At 35.2% G+C, this 15,679-nt stretch overlaps 1 protein-coding gene across 1 annotated transcript; it reads right to left on the reverse strand.

Moving 5' to 3' along the window:
* Positions 1-12,456: 12,456 nt before the first annotated feature.
* LOC309401590 (zinc finger BED domain-containing protein 5-like) lies at positions 12,457-14,822 on the reverse strand (the record flags this gene model as incomplete). The annotated part of the gene is made up of 2 exons (XM_081970657.1): positions 12,457-12,468; positions 13,089-14,822. The coding sequence occupies 2 exons, from the start codon at positions 14,820-14,822 to the stop codon at positions 12,457-12,459; spliced, it is 1,746 nt and encodes a 581-aa protein (XP_081826783.1).
* Positions 14,823-15,679: the final 857 nt, after the last annotated feature.

A 15,679-nucleotide genomic window follows, 5' to 3' on the forward strand; every position in this document is an offset into this window, starting at 1 on the left:
AACAAAGTATATATGTACTATTTATTAATTTATCCAATTTATAGAGCCCTACTCCCATCTACTAAAGTAAGTCTGGACAGCAAACAGAAATAAAATGCAACCAAACAATATAAATTCAATTCAAAAGAAACTGAATTCAACTCCTTGAAAATTATCTTGTCAATATATTGCAGAAAACCAGAGCCATGCCTCTGTCAACATAATTGCAGTGGCTGGAACAAACCAGAACTTCACAACTTTCTAATGATTGATATCTAGATGACTGTCTGTATCTAGGTTTCAAGCAATAATTTGTTCAAGTCTTATTAGTAAAGAACTCAGGATGATTTAGAAGATAACTTTTTATAAAAACAAAATAATTTGCTAATTATAGTTTATGAAGCAATCTTAAGAAATCAAAACAGGCTATTTAGTGGGTGGGGGATGAGATAGGAACATAATACCATCATCGGATAAACTGGATAAGTGGATGTGCTTCATTCCTAAATCAGAACTAAGGATTATATCTCATTTTTTCTGCTTTTCCCTAGCTAAACAAAATGGAAAATTTCATGACATTTTCATTTCAGTTTTTCTTGAAATTCAGTACAATTTTTTTCATTTTAGGAAGGAAAAATAACAAAGAAGTGATCTAGAAAGTGCATGGAACTCCATACTTCTGCGTTAGGTCCAAAGAATGGAGCTATTATTAGAATTGATCAAATATTATACTTCCAGGAACTATTATTTTTCATTAGAACTGAAATGTCTTCCACCGATAGAGCCAAGAACTAAACAGTGGTTGAGACAGGCCTGAAAATAAAGTACTTCTGAGTCTACAATCAGTGCTTGAAATTGTGTCCAAAAGCTGAATTATCATTAGAACAAAAATCTGTCCACGCATATATTTATTCCCTATAAGTGCTCTTGATCTTAGTCACTTTGTTTCAGGATGAAAAAAAATCTTTTGTTAAAGCAACAGAAGTGGGAAATCCTTGCTAACATGAAAAATTCTCATAAATTAACTACTGTGTTCCAATGTAAATGTTATACATGTCTACAGCAACAATGGCTTCTAATTGTTTTAAAATAAGACAAGCTAATCTTTGTAATCCAGCTGCTAAATGACCTCTGTGGGAAAATGTGGTTTACAGATAGAGAAGGAAGATTTGCCAACACTTTTCAGAAGATAGTGGCAATTACATATGAGCTGCCATCATACTTACACAGAAGGGGCTAATTAGCTTTAGAGCTATATAAAGATATAAGACTCCCCCACCCCTTCTTGCCCCTCTTCTTCATTTGAACAGGTCTCCAGAGCAAAGCAAGGAAACTGGTGCTGGAGGATAGAAGAAAGACACATGGGTCATAAATTGGAGTCCAGAGGCTCATTCCTTGGCAGACATCCTCTTTCTTGTAATTGGCAGGGACCTGTAAAATGAAGCATTATGCCTTTATTTACCATAACAGCTCTTTTCACTGCTGCACATGGCTGGTTGCCACTTCTAAACTATTTCAGCTTCTTGGTTCTTAAAGACAGGAACTTTCACACAGAACTTTTAGGAAGACTGTAAAGCATATTCACTTCAATTTAATGATCCTTTTTAAAAGTATGCTATGCAAGTTCTTTCTCTCATACACTAACTACTGTGGCATCATCCTATGATAAATTGGGAAACTAAAGCATAAATTTAAAACAGACAGGTGCCTGCTTTCCTGCCAACAAAGGCTAAAACCGTAACCTTTTATGTACTGTAACATTCTGATTATTTCAAGAGTATTTGTTGATGGTAATTAACTCTGGAGTGGGTTGAGCACATAGATGGGTAGTTTAGAAGGTTTTGTTTTGTTTTATGTATGATCTACACTTGGATAATTGAAAAGTTTTAAAGGCCATGCACCACATAAACCAAATAATAAATCTATTGTAATCCAATAGTAACAAAACAACTGAGGTAGTAAGTACTCCAATGAACACTATGTCTCTTTCATGGTATTTTTCACGATGTTTGAGTCTAGAATAAATGACCATAATTATAATTACTCGATAATAATAGAAAACAAATGTACATTGATGATGGAGAGCTTTCACTTGCACTGAATTATGGCCCAACAGGCCTCAGCAGCCTCTTCTTTCTGCCAGATCCTAATAATGTTGCCTCCATATGTTCACCAAGCCATATCAGAGGCAGCCTTTAGCCCTCCATAGCTATTCTGATGATAAAATAATGTTTCCCTTTATATCCAGACATATTTTTCTATGTATATAATTTGACATCTTGGTCAATCATCCTATTGGCAGCATGATTGGGTTTGAGGTTGTTGTTTTAAGGGGGTGAGACTATCTCCATCTTCTTGGTCTCTAGGCACTTTCATTTGAAAACTACATCTTTCAAACTGATCTTTTTTCTTATGTTCACCAGATGTTTGAATTTTGAAAGACAGATCAATCCAACCAATGGGCAGAAAGGATGGAGGGTGAGGAAACTCCCTCAGACGTTTCCCAAACCTCACACCATATCAGTTATTATCTTCTTTTGAAAAGAGATAAATGAAAGGATACTGTAGTATTGTTGAATTATATTCCAAAAGTTAAAATGTATCCATTATGATGAGCTTTGGGTATTGAATGTCTGGATTGTTACAAATAAGGAACCATATGCTTTTAGAAAAATGAGTGCCTAGGTACTAATCTCTGAAGGCAGTCTGAACAAAATTGACTTAACTTTTGAATTGACTTTGTATTGCTAGAGAGGTAAGATTGGACAATATAATATAGTTTCCATGATGATGCTCAAATGTTGTATTGTTTTGTATATGATTTTACCATTTTTGCTAAAGTAAAAAAGTAGATAATATATTGTGTATGAACACTATTTACTTTTGATTATTTTCCCCTGTATCCTTCAACTATTTTTATGCATATAGCTTTTAAAGATAGTTTGCAATGTATTTCTATTACATTGTATTATTTGTACTTTCTGAAAAATAAATCTAAAGAAAACTTGTTTAGTACTGCTACCATTTAAAAATCTATATGCATCCTTGAAAATTTCACCAAAACAAAACTCCCCCAAAGTAAAAATGACACAATATTTTTGGAAGAGAATGCTTAGAAAATATAAGGAGTTTTTAACTTACAGCTAGTCTTTTTTATACCAGTAAACCTGGTCTTTTTCTTTCTTTTTTTTCTTTTTTTCTTTTTTTGGCTAATGGAACATATTTTAATTATTATGATGGGGTTCACAGCCACATGTTTAGACTGGATTAAGCATTTTTATCCACCCACACACATTTGCATTGACTTCTTTCTAGGATGTGTCATATATCAGCATAGTATACTGATATGCTCTTTTAGTTGACAAATGGAACTTGATCAATGCACAGATTGTCAAAGATGTTTTGACATGGCACCAAGTGTGTTGATAACCTTTGAATGATTCTTCTTCTTTGCTCTTTTTGCACAATTTGCACTTTGAATCATTTGACAGTTTTTCATTTCTGCCTTGACTGCCCTAGTTCAAAAAGCTTGTCTCAGAGCCACAAAAATCAAGTCTTAAGTTTCTTCTTTTTTAAAGATTCTGGTTGTAGGCCATTGCCAGGTTTTATCTTTATTCTTGATATAATATAGATATCAATATATATTTATCTATATATTTGAAATTGACTACATAATACTTTTCCTTGCCAACATTCTGTTCTTGTCTTCATTACATTATTTCAATATCCGTGTTTTCTTTCCTGTATATTTAATAAGTTCCAATATTTAATTTGCATCAGTGCTTGTTCTTGGCTGTCTTTTATGTAATCAACCAATGTATGCTTTTCTTCTTCAACACTTTGTTTGATTTTCAATAAACCTTTGCCTCCATTTCTGTGGGGGAGGTATAATCTATCAATATCAGCACTGGGATGTAATGTATGGTGCAGAGGTCCCCAACCTCATGGCCCACTACCAGGTCTTGAGCCTTTTAGAACCAGGCTGCAGAAGTGGTAGATGAGTTCGTGCACGCATGCACACATCCCATCCACTTGCATGGAATTATCCCCTCCCCCCCTCTGCCAATTTGCAAAGCCAAATGGTTGAGAACTCGGGTATAGTGAATAGTCATTAGCTTTTTATTACTCTCAGGTTGGAGATAGGTTTCTAGTCTGAAATAAAGACTAATTTTGGGAAGAAATGAGTATCATTTTATAATTAATCTGTTAATTATGCAGATTATAATTAAACTGTTCTCTAGAACAAGATGACATAGTTTCAGGATTTTTGTAGCAATGTAAGTACCATTTCTGACATCCTACTTGCTCATATAGCCAACTGAAGTGATAAGGAGACATTTTTCTTTTAAACATTTATCTTTCCCTCTTTTTCACATCAATAGGAGCTATATAAATAGAGTCTACCACATTAGTAACAGGATGGAAAATAGGACAATATCAAATATGTGATTCACAAGTCTGTCAAAATACTGAAGACATACTTCAGAACTAATGGAGCTTGTGGCTGTTATTTGCCTACTGGACACCTTTCAGCATAGAAGTTCTGTTTCTTGAAGTAACACTTATCTGCTTCAAATTAACCCTCAATTGGTAACACTGCATGAATTATTAAGATTATAGGCAGCAGATTTTTAGGCTTCAACCACACTAAGGGCAGGAAAAATGATGTGCCACATGAAGAGAGGAAAATCAGTTGTGGTTCCTTCTCACTGTACACTCCCTTTCCACACATATTTTTTCCTGTAGCACTTTAGTCACTGCTTACCAATCCAGTCGTCAGCTAAACACTTCAGAGAATTGGTGTAGATATACAAGGCAATTGCCTCAGATATATAAGGCAACGGCCCTGTCTGGTAGGTCAGAGGACACTTACTAAATGTTTGGGTTAGTTTTCCATCTGTTCTGGCCCAAACACACAAAGCAGCTAATTTGGTTTTCTTAATGAATTCTATCTACTCCCTTCCTCCCATTTTCTTTAACAATGTACAAAAAAATTGGAGACTTTGCTTACCATTATGAGCCTATTAAGTTGGTTCTAATAAGACATTTTCTTACCGTGGCTTTGGGAGATTCAGAATGAGTAATTCTCCTGTCTCTTGGCTATAATTTAGTTATCATTTGAAATCTATACTTTGCCTTGTAGTTTATATTATGGATTCTGCTTAAAGAAATTAAGCGGGGGATAAGAACAATAAAATAGTTAATGGAATTTATTGATCCCCAATTTATGTGTTAATGATTTTAATTTCATGCTGCGGCAATGCTCTTATGTTTATCTTACACCAAAGAAATTAAAAGGGGCTCAACAACCAGGCACTAGAAAAAGTAACCCATTTGTTGTGTCAGATGAAGGGAAATACACTCAAAGCAAAAACAAAAAATACAAATCATTTCAATCTTGCCAATCTACTGTAATAATTGGTAAAATGCAATTGAAGCAGAATTACGATAGACTTCCCCATTACAAAGTTTCTATCTAAAAATCAAAGGTAGAACATTCAGCTGTAAGCCTTTCCTTGGTTCCCAAATTAGATGGACTATGATAAACAAGACATGCTACCTTGAAGCATAGATTTTTCATTCCTAACCATTGCATGAAAAATGGAATGAAAGTAGAGTTTTATGTCATGGCCCACATTTACCATGTATTCTTCCCTAGTCCCCTGATTTCCAATAGATGGAATTGAAATAATTACATAGGGGCTCATTCAAAGATCATGCAAACTACAGATATAGCACAGTTTAACCTTACGAGAATGATCAGCAAAGCAGCTTGACATCACATGTGTCCCTTTTTCTTTCAGATTGTTACTTGGTGCAAAATGCAGTTTGACCCAGAATCTGGGATTACAGACAGTCCTCAATTTATGACCACAATTGAGCCCAACAGTTCTGTTACAAAGTGAGGCATTTGTTAAATGATTTTTGCCCCATTTTATGACATTTCTTGCCATGGTCGTTAAGTGAATCGCTGCAGTTGTCAAGTTAGTAATATGGTTGTTAAAAGAATCTGGTTTTCCTGTTGACTTTGCTCATCAGAAGGTGGAAGAAGGTGATCGCATGAATCTGGGACACTGCGACTGTAATAAATATGAGTCAGTTGCCAAGCATCTGAATGTTAAATTACATGGCAATGCTGCAGTGGTTATAAGTCTGAAAAATGGTCATGAGTCATAAGTTGAGGATTACCTGTATAATATACACAGTTAACTATGGTTAGGGAAACTAAGCCAAATTTCAGAACACAGTATATAAATAGGGTTTAATTCTATGGTTGTTAAAATGAATCACAATTTAGAATTTAGGCAATGGTCTAAACCAGGGGTGTCCAAGTTTGGACACCCCTGGTCTAAACTAAGCTGCAGGACACAACAGCCCTATTGGGGCCATTGATACTCCGAAAATAGTATCATTGATATTGGGTTGCAAATCATTTGGCAGCAAGATTTTTCACTTTTAATAAAAGAACATTTAATGTTAAAAATCAAGATTAAAAACACAATTAAAGACTAAGATACATGTCACTAAGCTATTCCATCTTACAAGAAGTCTTCCCTTTCCTTACAATAACAGTTGTCTTGTCAGCAAATAACAACTCATTACTGCTACCATCCTATTCCTTTGGAAGCTAATTATTATTTGTACAAAGTGCCCACCCCAATGTGGAACTGAGATTAATTGAAAATGGAAACATCAGCTTCTCTCTTGTTCGCCTTGCAGCACAATATTACAGCATTAAATTGTGCTTAGCATTATATCCAAAAAAGTGCAAAGAAGTGGTGAAATTAAGTGGTGAGATCTACTGGAGTCTTCCTAGAAGAAGCAAAACTAGATTCTGAATGGTATGAACAAAACCTTATAGCAAAAGCTCAGCCTAATCAAATATCTACTTTCAAACCTAGAGCGACCCTTAAAAATATTTGATATGTTACTACTTAATTGATGCTTCCATAAAAGCATCTACTTGTGATGTAATGTAAGACATAATATAATATCTTATGACTTGCAGAGAAGTTCTGCAGAGAACAACCAAGCTGGCTATATAATTTTATGTTTGAAATAAATAAAGTCAGTCAGTCAGTCAGTCAGTCAGTCAGTCAGTCAGTCAGTCTGTCTGTCTGTCTGTCTGTCTGTGTATCTCCCAGCAGTGAAACATTAACAGTGAAACCTTCATCTTACTGTTAAACTGTTTTGCCAAAATGTTTATTGTCAAAAACTTTTATTTCTAATTTCCAATTGCATGTAGAAAGTGTTTCTTCAGTGTTATTAGATATTTATCTGTTACCCAATGGAATCTTAGTTACATGTTGTTCTTTACTTTAAGATGTATCCAATGTCTCATATATATTTCTAACTTATTTATTTTCTCTATGAAGGAAGCAACATTGAATTATTGGAATTTTCATTTGAACTACAAAATGAAGCTGAAATGTACGTTTATAGTGATGTCATAGAGGTTCAAAAATGAAAGAGTCGATCTAATTCAGTATTTCTTAGTCTAAGCAACCTTAAGATGCTCCCAGATATCCCCAATCGGTGTGGCTACACTTGTACAAGTGCATAATGCAAGCACAATTAATGTACATTGGGGAGAAACCAGAGACATGATTCCTCTCTCTCTTTATGAACTTTTATATATGGCTTGAATAATGAAAAGGAAGTCTGTCCCATGTTCATTTGAAATAGGAGAGAAAATCTGATTTTAGTGTGAATACATTCAAATGGAACATGCAGATACTACGAACAAAATTATCTGAGTACTGTAGGAATATATTGAGCAACCCTGTCTAGTCCTGCTTCTGATCTTTTATAGTAGAATGTGTGATTTAATAATTAGCAAGGGACAAATTTTCTCAGAGCTCAGAAAGCATATAAAGCTGCCCTGCAGCCAACATCCAGATAAGTAGAGATTAACATCAGGCAAACAATCAAGCAGAAAACAATATCGTAATCAAGGAACTACCATGGAGAAATTCACAGCCTTAATTAACACTAACAGGGCAAGCTATTGTATATAAACAGAGAGCAAACATCTCATTCACCAGCATTCATGATGTTACCAAGTTGGGTAATGAAACTTCTACAAGCAAAACATCAACTCAGAAAGCATCAAGGATATTACAGCATACAAAAAGTTTCCCCAAATATGAGATGTCCACTTTTGCTAACAGCACCAAATGATTCAGGGTGGATTGTTAAAGAGAAGGAAAATGAAAAGTTAGGGTAGAATTAATCATGCAGTTTGGATTTGCTGGCAAAGACCAGCCCAGATATAAATAAGTAAATCAACATGATGCTAGAACAAAGATAGTTATCAGTGGGGTTATGTGGTATGAAGTTACCCTGACATTTGGATCTGTTCCTGGGTTGTAAATGTTGCTCATGTTTGCATTAAAGAAACACATGCAAATTGTAAATAATTCTTCTGAGGACAAAATAAGATATTTAGTTATATTTGTAAAGAACATCATGAGTATTTGCCAAAGTGCAAATTGGTGTTCACTTTTTGCTGGGGATCAAGCTGCTTGCCTTTCATACTGGGCCTTCTGTGATAGCCCTCATGCCATCAATCAAGTCTGCAAAGCCATGCAGTGCATTTCTGTTGACATTAGGGTGTCATGACAGTTGCAGGGTTTAATGCATTCCTCCTTAATGGAATACCATAAATCTGGATACAGGGCTGCCAAAGTGAAAACAGCCATTCTTGTAGATGAAACAGCTTTTCTTGAATTCCCAGAGGCCAATTGGGTTGGTTGTAAAACCAATAATTTAGATCAGTCCAAAATTGCCCTAATGAAATTTGCACATGTGACTGACAATGACTTTGCCCACCCAAAAGGTAGAACAATTTGTGCAAACTACAATTACTATAGCTCATCAGTTTCATAAATTTCTATTTCCAGAATATTTTCCCTTCTAAGAATTACACATTTTAATACATTGAATTTCTACATTATGCACCAAAGAGCTCACCATACAAAACTCTTTCTAATTTAGACAATACATTTACGAATAAACCTGATGTTCTTTTACAAGTCAAAGTGCTAGCTAAATACGATCTCATGAACAATCAAAAGTAGCAACTGAGAAAAATGACAAACAGACTTCTGAATATTTTTCTCCATGATTCTTTGCTTGAAAATATCTTTAGAAATCCTAAATACTCTTATAAACAATAATAAAACAAATAAGAAATGAAAATTTATATTTTTTTCTGCTCCTTTGTTCCATAGACTGAAAAAGAAAAAAACAGAGATGTATTGAGTATCTCAGGTGCATACTTGCTAATTGGGGACTAAATCAATACCTTATATAAAACTGGAATTGTATCAGTGATGTCCTCAGACCTTTGTATAGTATCCGCAGAGCAAATAAAGCAGGGATTGGTCACTCTTTGGCCAGTAATACAATTAAGATTTTGGGGAGGCATAAAATCTCAGCAAGTAGAACAATGGTGTGTATAGTAGTGAGTGTGTGAGGATGAAGTTAATCTTTTTAAAGGAGACCCTTTGGAGAGCCAGTTTGGTTTAGTGGTTACAAGCATCAAGCAAGAAACTATAGAGACAATAAACACTAGTCCTGCCTTAAGCACAAAATCATGACCCATGACCATGGATCAGTTGCTCTCAACTCTAGGAAGCAGGCATAGCAGACATATTCTGATGAAATTATTGGATGGAGTTTTTTTTAACCATGTTGGCATGCCAAAGATATGCTGAAATACAACTCTGGCAGTTTGGGAATTTGGTTTCTAATGTCTGTTATCCTTTCTTCTCTTTGCATTTGAAAAAGGAAAAGTGTATTTATAGTGTTAAAATCTAAAATTATTTATTGGACAAATGTAACAGATTTTCTTATGATATTTAAGAGAATTACTAAGTTCCTAATGCCTTAGTAATCTCTTTAAAGCAGCAACTTCTTTTACTTTGGTCACTATATGCTTCCCTCTTTAAAATCAGTCACTGCCAACTTGATCTTAAAATATGGCTATTAATAGCTTGTGAACATTTGTATAAGAGTTATCTCAGAGCCTATAACTAGGAGCTAATTGGTTGCTGGTGATTTAAATGATTATGTGATTCTAATTATATGATTAAACAATTAAACTGTTCTCCATTGAGCTTGGCTTAAATGGGCCAGGAATAAAAATATGAACATAGGCAATATTGTACAATACTAAGGAATGCTTTTGTCAATAAATAAATAAATACACACACATGTATATAAATACATACATGAAGTATGTTTAGCATGTACAAACTTGTCATCAATTACTACACATCAGTCATTGAAGCAGAGAGAGAAAGTGGAGAAAGTAAGATAAAACGCGAGAAGGACAACATTCAACTAGCTTTATTTCAAATTATGCTACTGATTGTACCGCTATCAGTGACCACAAGATGACAACATGGAGTTATGACTTATCCTTTTGCCAACATCTAGTGTTTATCCACATTTCTGCAGTTCACATTTGATAACTCTAGTCAAGGCTCCTTTTATTGATGGAATAAATCTGATTTAAACTAAGGTTGCCTAACCCGCTGGTGAAATGAAGCCATCCTTAGAATCCCTCACAGGAGAGAGAGAGAGTTAAAAACTTACTTTCACTTCCCCTAAACAATGGAAAAATAATTTTTTGACCACAATTGTGAGAGAAAGGATGGTTGAACTGACTCTTCTCTAAACTATGTATGGGAACTTTGGACTTGTTGTTTCCTGACCACCTGTAAACGCTGAGCCAAGATGGCCAACTTCCTCCTTCTTCTTCACCTTCATGAATGAGATTCCTTCCTTGCAAGATTTTATGGCTCTGAACTAGTCTCCACCCCAGAGATCTCCAGGAGGCTCCCTAAATACGTTTTTCCCTTGGATTTGGAATATTTTGATTTATCTAATTGATCTGGTGTTCCACTAGAAGATTTATTCTCCTTTGGATTTGCCTGCCTTGTGATCTCTACCAGCTGTGCTCTTCCACAGACGCCATATCTTTGTACAGACTTATAACTATCTCTAAAAAATTACCGCCTGGCAAGGCCTCTTTGGCCCCGACATTATCTACGTCCAGTCCGATTACTCAAAAGTCACAATTGGGGTCTTTTTTACAACCTAAAGCCCCCGAAGAGAGTTCAAAGGACTTATGTATTCACCAGATGCTTCAATCTCTCTTAAAGGGACAGGACGAACTAGAAAAACAACTGACAGACCTAAATGATCAGCTTAGAGAAACGCAACAACAAGCCACACGAAATGAGCAGAGAATAGGTGTACTGGAGGAGGGTGCGGTTGGGATGAGGGAGGAGGTTAGGACAATCCAAAGGGGGAGCGTAGAATTTGAAAACCACATGATAAAAATGGAATTTGAAAGGACGTTTTTTCCTTAGGTTTCAAAATTTGCCAGAAATTGAGAATGAAGATCTTAAGGAGATTATGACCACAATATTAGCAGAATACATCAATAGAGATAAACAACAACTCTGGTGGGATATTGACCTGATTTATAGGATTAACTCATCATATGCAAGAACACACAATGTCCCAAGGGAAGTTCATGTTAAATTTCTCAGAAAGACCACAAGAGATGAGGTTCTACAAGTTCAAAGGGGGGGACCACTAAAATATAAAGATAAAGAAATAACCATTCTTAAACAGATTCCAAAGAAAGTAAGAGACAAGAGGAAGAAATATTCCTCTTTAGCAAAAAAAAGTATATATAATAAAGGTGTCTGGTTTAGGTGGTTATTACCAGAAGGCATGTTGATTTTCTGGGAGGGCAGCAGAATTAGAATTAACACGGTTGTGGAGGCAGAGGCTTTCACTAAAAAACATAATGCTCTCCTAGATGAAATGGGGGATGGTACACAAGAGATGAAGGAGGGAGGGGCTGAGGCTCTGCCAGTAGACAGGGGGGAGGATGCAACAACCAGAAGACTCATGTCACAAAAGTGATTTGAAACATTATTGCAATTGTGGTTATAATGTACCTTCACGGAAGTGATACAAAAAAATGATTGAAATATATTGATGACTTAGTGTTAAATTCAAAACTGCTAATATCTATTCAAATGTTGATGTTTTTCTATTTTTTTCTTTATTGTGAAAGTTGCGAGATTTGGGGGGACTGCTTTCCCCCGCACGATGTAGCTGTCAAAATTTTCTATACCCTTTTTAACCCTTTTTCCCTGAAAAAAATTGTAAAAACCAATAAAACTTGTTATAAAAAAAGAAGTGTGGGTGTTTTACCACTGTAGGTTTTAAAAAGAGACTGGATAGTCATTTGTCTGAAATAGTATAGGATCTCTGTTTGAGCAAGAGGTTGGACTAAAAGACCTCCAAGGTCTGTTTCTATTCTGTTATTCTGTTCTGACTTTGTCCACTTCCTCAAAAGGTTTTATTTATAAGTAGTGATCAATAGAATGGGTTAGGCCAAAAATAACTCTCCAGTCTCAAAAGGGCATGAGACCTTATCTCCTTTGTTGCTTATACTGGTTGCTGGAAATTTTGAATAGAGATATTAAACATGATGAAAAAATTACAGGCATAAAAATGAAAAATGGATGAATTGATGATATAACTGATAAAACTAGCAGTGATGGGTAAGTTAACTCCTTTAAGCAAAGAAAAGAACACTTTTAACTTTGTTTCTACTTGGAAGCTACTTCTGGATTGTGCTTGAGATGGGAAAAAATGAAATGTTGATTTAGGATTTTGCTGATTAGATAAGATTAGATAAGTTTGTTGTTACAGAAATGGCTAGTATATAGTGTATACCAGAGGTTCCCAATCTTTTTCGGTTTGCGGCTCCCATAACACTTCGGATTTTTTCCGCGGCTCCCTTAATAGGTACATCCGATTTTTTTTAATTTTTGTCTTTTTAAGGTTTTGGAAATCTACTTTTTAGTTCGTTAAGGTTAGGTTAATTGAAAAATAAATTAAACACGAGTTTTAAATTCACAATTTATTGAACATCGTTTAATGATTTAAAATTATTAATGGGATGGATGGGCTTGTTGTTCGCTGCACAACTTCTCAAATCTTGGAATAAAATTGGAAATGGCGACTCTCATTTCTTGCTCGACGTTAATTTTCGAGCGATATTTACTTTTTATTACCGCGACTGCTGAAAACCCAGCTTCGCACAAATAGGACGTTGCAAAAGGAATTAATATTCTTAGGGCTTTGCAACTAAGCAGTGGGTATTCCTCTTTTACTGATATCCAAAAATCAGAAAGTTCCATGCTAACAAATTTTAACTTCAATGTTGTGTCGCAAGACAACTCAATAAGAGATTCTTCTTCTGTAGAGGTAAATCCTGATGGAGCCTTGGCTCTAAATGGGTCTTGAATCCAAGTAAATTTTTCAATGTTATCTGCTTCAAAGTATTTTTCGAACCATTTGATAAGCTGAGATAGGTGATCTTCAAAAAGAGATTTTAAATTGCAAGACAAACTGATTTCATTGGAGGTTAAAAACTGGTGCAACAAGGGAAAGCAATCATTAAGATCATCTTCATTAATTTTTAGTTTCCATAGCTGTAATTTTTTTCTGAAAGCTGAAATCTTTTCTGTTAACTTTAAAATGTGCATATTGCATCCTTGTAAAGAGAGATTCAACGCATTCAACTTTTCAAAGATATCACATAGGTATGCGAGTTTAATCAAAAAGTCTGTTTCTACAAAGTGTTTGGCATACTCATGTTTTTCTTCTTCAAGGAAAGTGTATATTTCTTGCTGTAATTGGAACGTACGAAACAATACACCCCCGCGAGAGAGCCATCGTGAGTGGCAGTAGTACAACAAAGATGTGTATTCACCTCCCATATCTTCACACATTCTTTTAAAAAATCTTGCTTTCAGTGGCCGAGTTTTTATATAGTTTACTATATTTACCACACGTTCTAAAACTATATTTAGTGGAGGACTTATATACTTTGATGCAAGTGCTTCTTTGTGAATGATGCAATGGGTCCAAACTGAATCTGGAGCTTTGTTTCGAATAAGCGCCTGCAATCCTCCATAAGAGCCGGACATCGAACAACCACCGTCAGTACAGACGCCAACGCACTTTGTCCAGTCTAAATTATTTTCAACCATAAATATATTCAGGATCTCGAACAAATCCTGAGCCTTTGTACTTCCAGTAATACTTTTACAAAAGAGAAGGTCCTCAACGATTGAATTACCATCTAAGAACCGTACGTAACAAATCAAGTGTGTGTCCTTATTATTGTCTGTGGCCTCATCGAGTTGCAGTCCATATTCACTTCCTTTTAATTTTTCAATTAATTGTGCATTGAGATCCTCCCCCATGTGCTGAATTCTGCGACTGATTGTATTGTTAGACAAAGGGACATTTGAAAGCAGTTTCCCCGCCGACTCACCAATCATAATGTTCACTAAATCTACAGCAGCCGGTAGAATGAGTTGCTCTGCAATAGTATGGGCCTTTTTACACTTAGCAACTCTATATGCAACTTTGTATGATGCTAGCAAAGCATTATTTGGTATTGACATATGTTTATAAATGCTGCCTTTTTGTTGTTTTAATTCAATTAACTTTCTTTTTAAAAAGTTGCGAGGTTTACCAACAAAGTTAGAATGGTTGGTTTCTAAATGTCGTTTTAACTTACTTGGAAGCATACATTCCGGTGCCAAAACTTTCATGCACAATACACACTGTGGTCTCTCTTTATCATTTTCGTTTATTGATGTAAAGCCAAAATCCAAGTAACTCTCATCATATTTACGATGTTTTCGCTTCTCGGAACCCTTGCCACTAGTTTGTGGAACTTCGTCTATAGATTTAGCACTATCTTGATTATTCAAGTTTAATAAGAATTTGTCCATTTTAGGGTGATCAGAAAAATAGCTTTTGAAAAGTAACTTAACCACACTATTAAGTTAGCCCAACAAACAAAAACTTATGCGAGCACTGAGAAGGTGATAACAAACGAATAGAAATCCGACTTGTAACTGCGCATGCGCACTAGACGTTTCAGAAATGGCGCATCAACGTTAGACCCAGCAGGCGCAGGTATTAATTGAATATTTCGCGGCGCCCTTATGACGATAGCGTGGCTCCCCAGGGAGCCGCGGCTCACACTTTGGGAATCACTGGTGTATACATTATATAGTATATAAAACAGCGCTCTCTCTCTCTCTCTCTCTCTCTCTCTCTCTCTCTCTCTCTCTCTCCCTCCCTCCCTCCCTCCCTCCCTCCCTCCCTCTCCCTCCTCCCCTCCCTCCCTCTCGCCTTAGTATAGTGACAGATGCAACAGGATAAATCTAAACTTCATTAATTTGGTATAAAAATTTAAAACAAGTGAAAATAAATGAGGTATGAGTTAAGTCCTACTGATTTACTGTAGTTATGGCCAATGAAAGTCCATTAACTTAGTTTTTAATATCAGTGGGATCTGAAAATTAATAATTTTGATTAAAACTTTTTGGGAAGCAGCTAAAGAGAGCTAAGCACAGAATTTCCTCAAACTCAAAAATAAAAGTGATGGAATGAATGAACAAAATGGGTATTTGTAGAAAGAAGCAAAAACTTATGAGAGAATATTTCTGCATAGTTATGATATGGAAATGATGGGGGGGTATGTCAAAAGAAATATATATATATATATACATATATATATATATATATATATATATATATATATATATATATATATATATATATATATATATATATATATATA

Source organism: Natrix helvetica (assembly GCF_964273705.1).
Source record: "Natrix helvetica genome assembly, chromosome: Z".
Lineage (NCBI taxonomy): Eukaryota > Metazoa > Chordata > Lepidosauria > Squamata > Natricidae > Natrix > Natrix helvetica.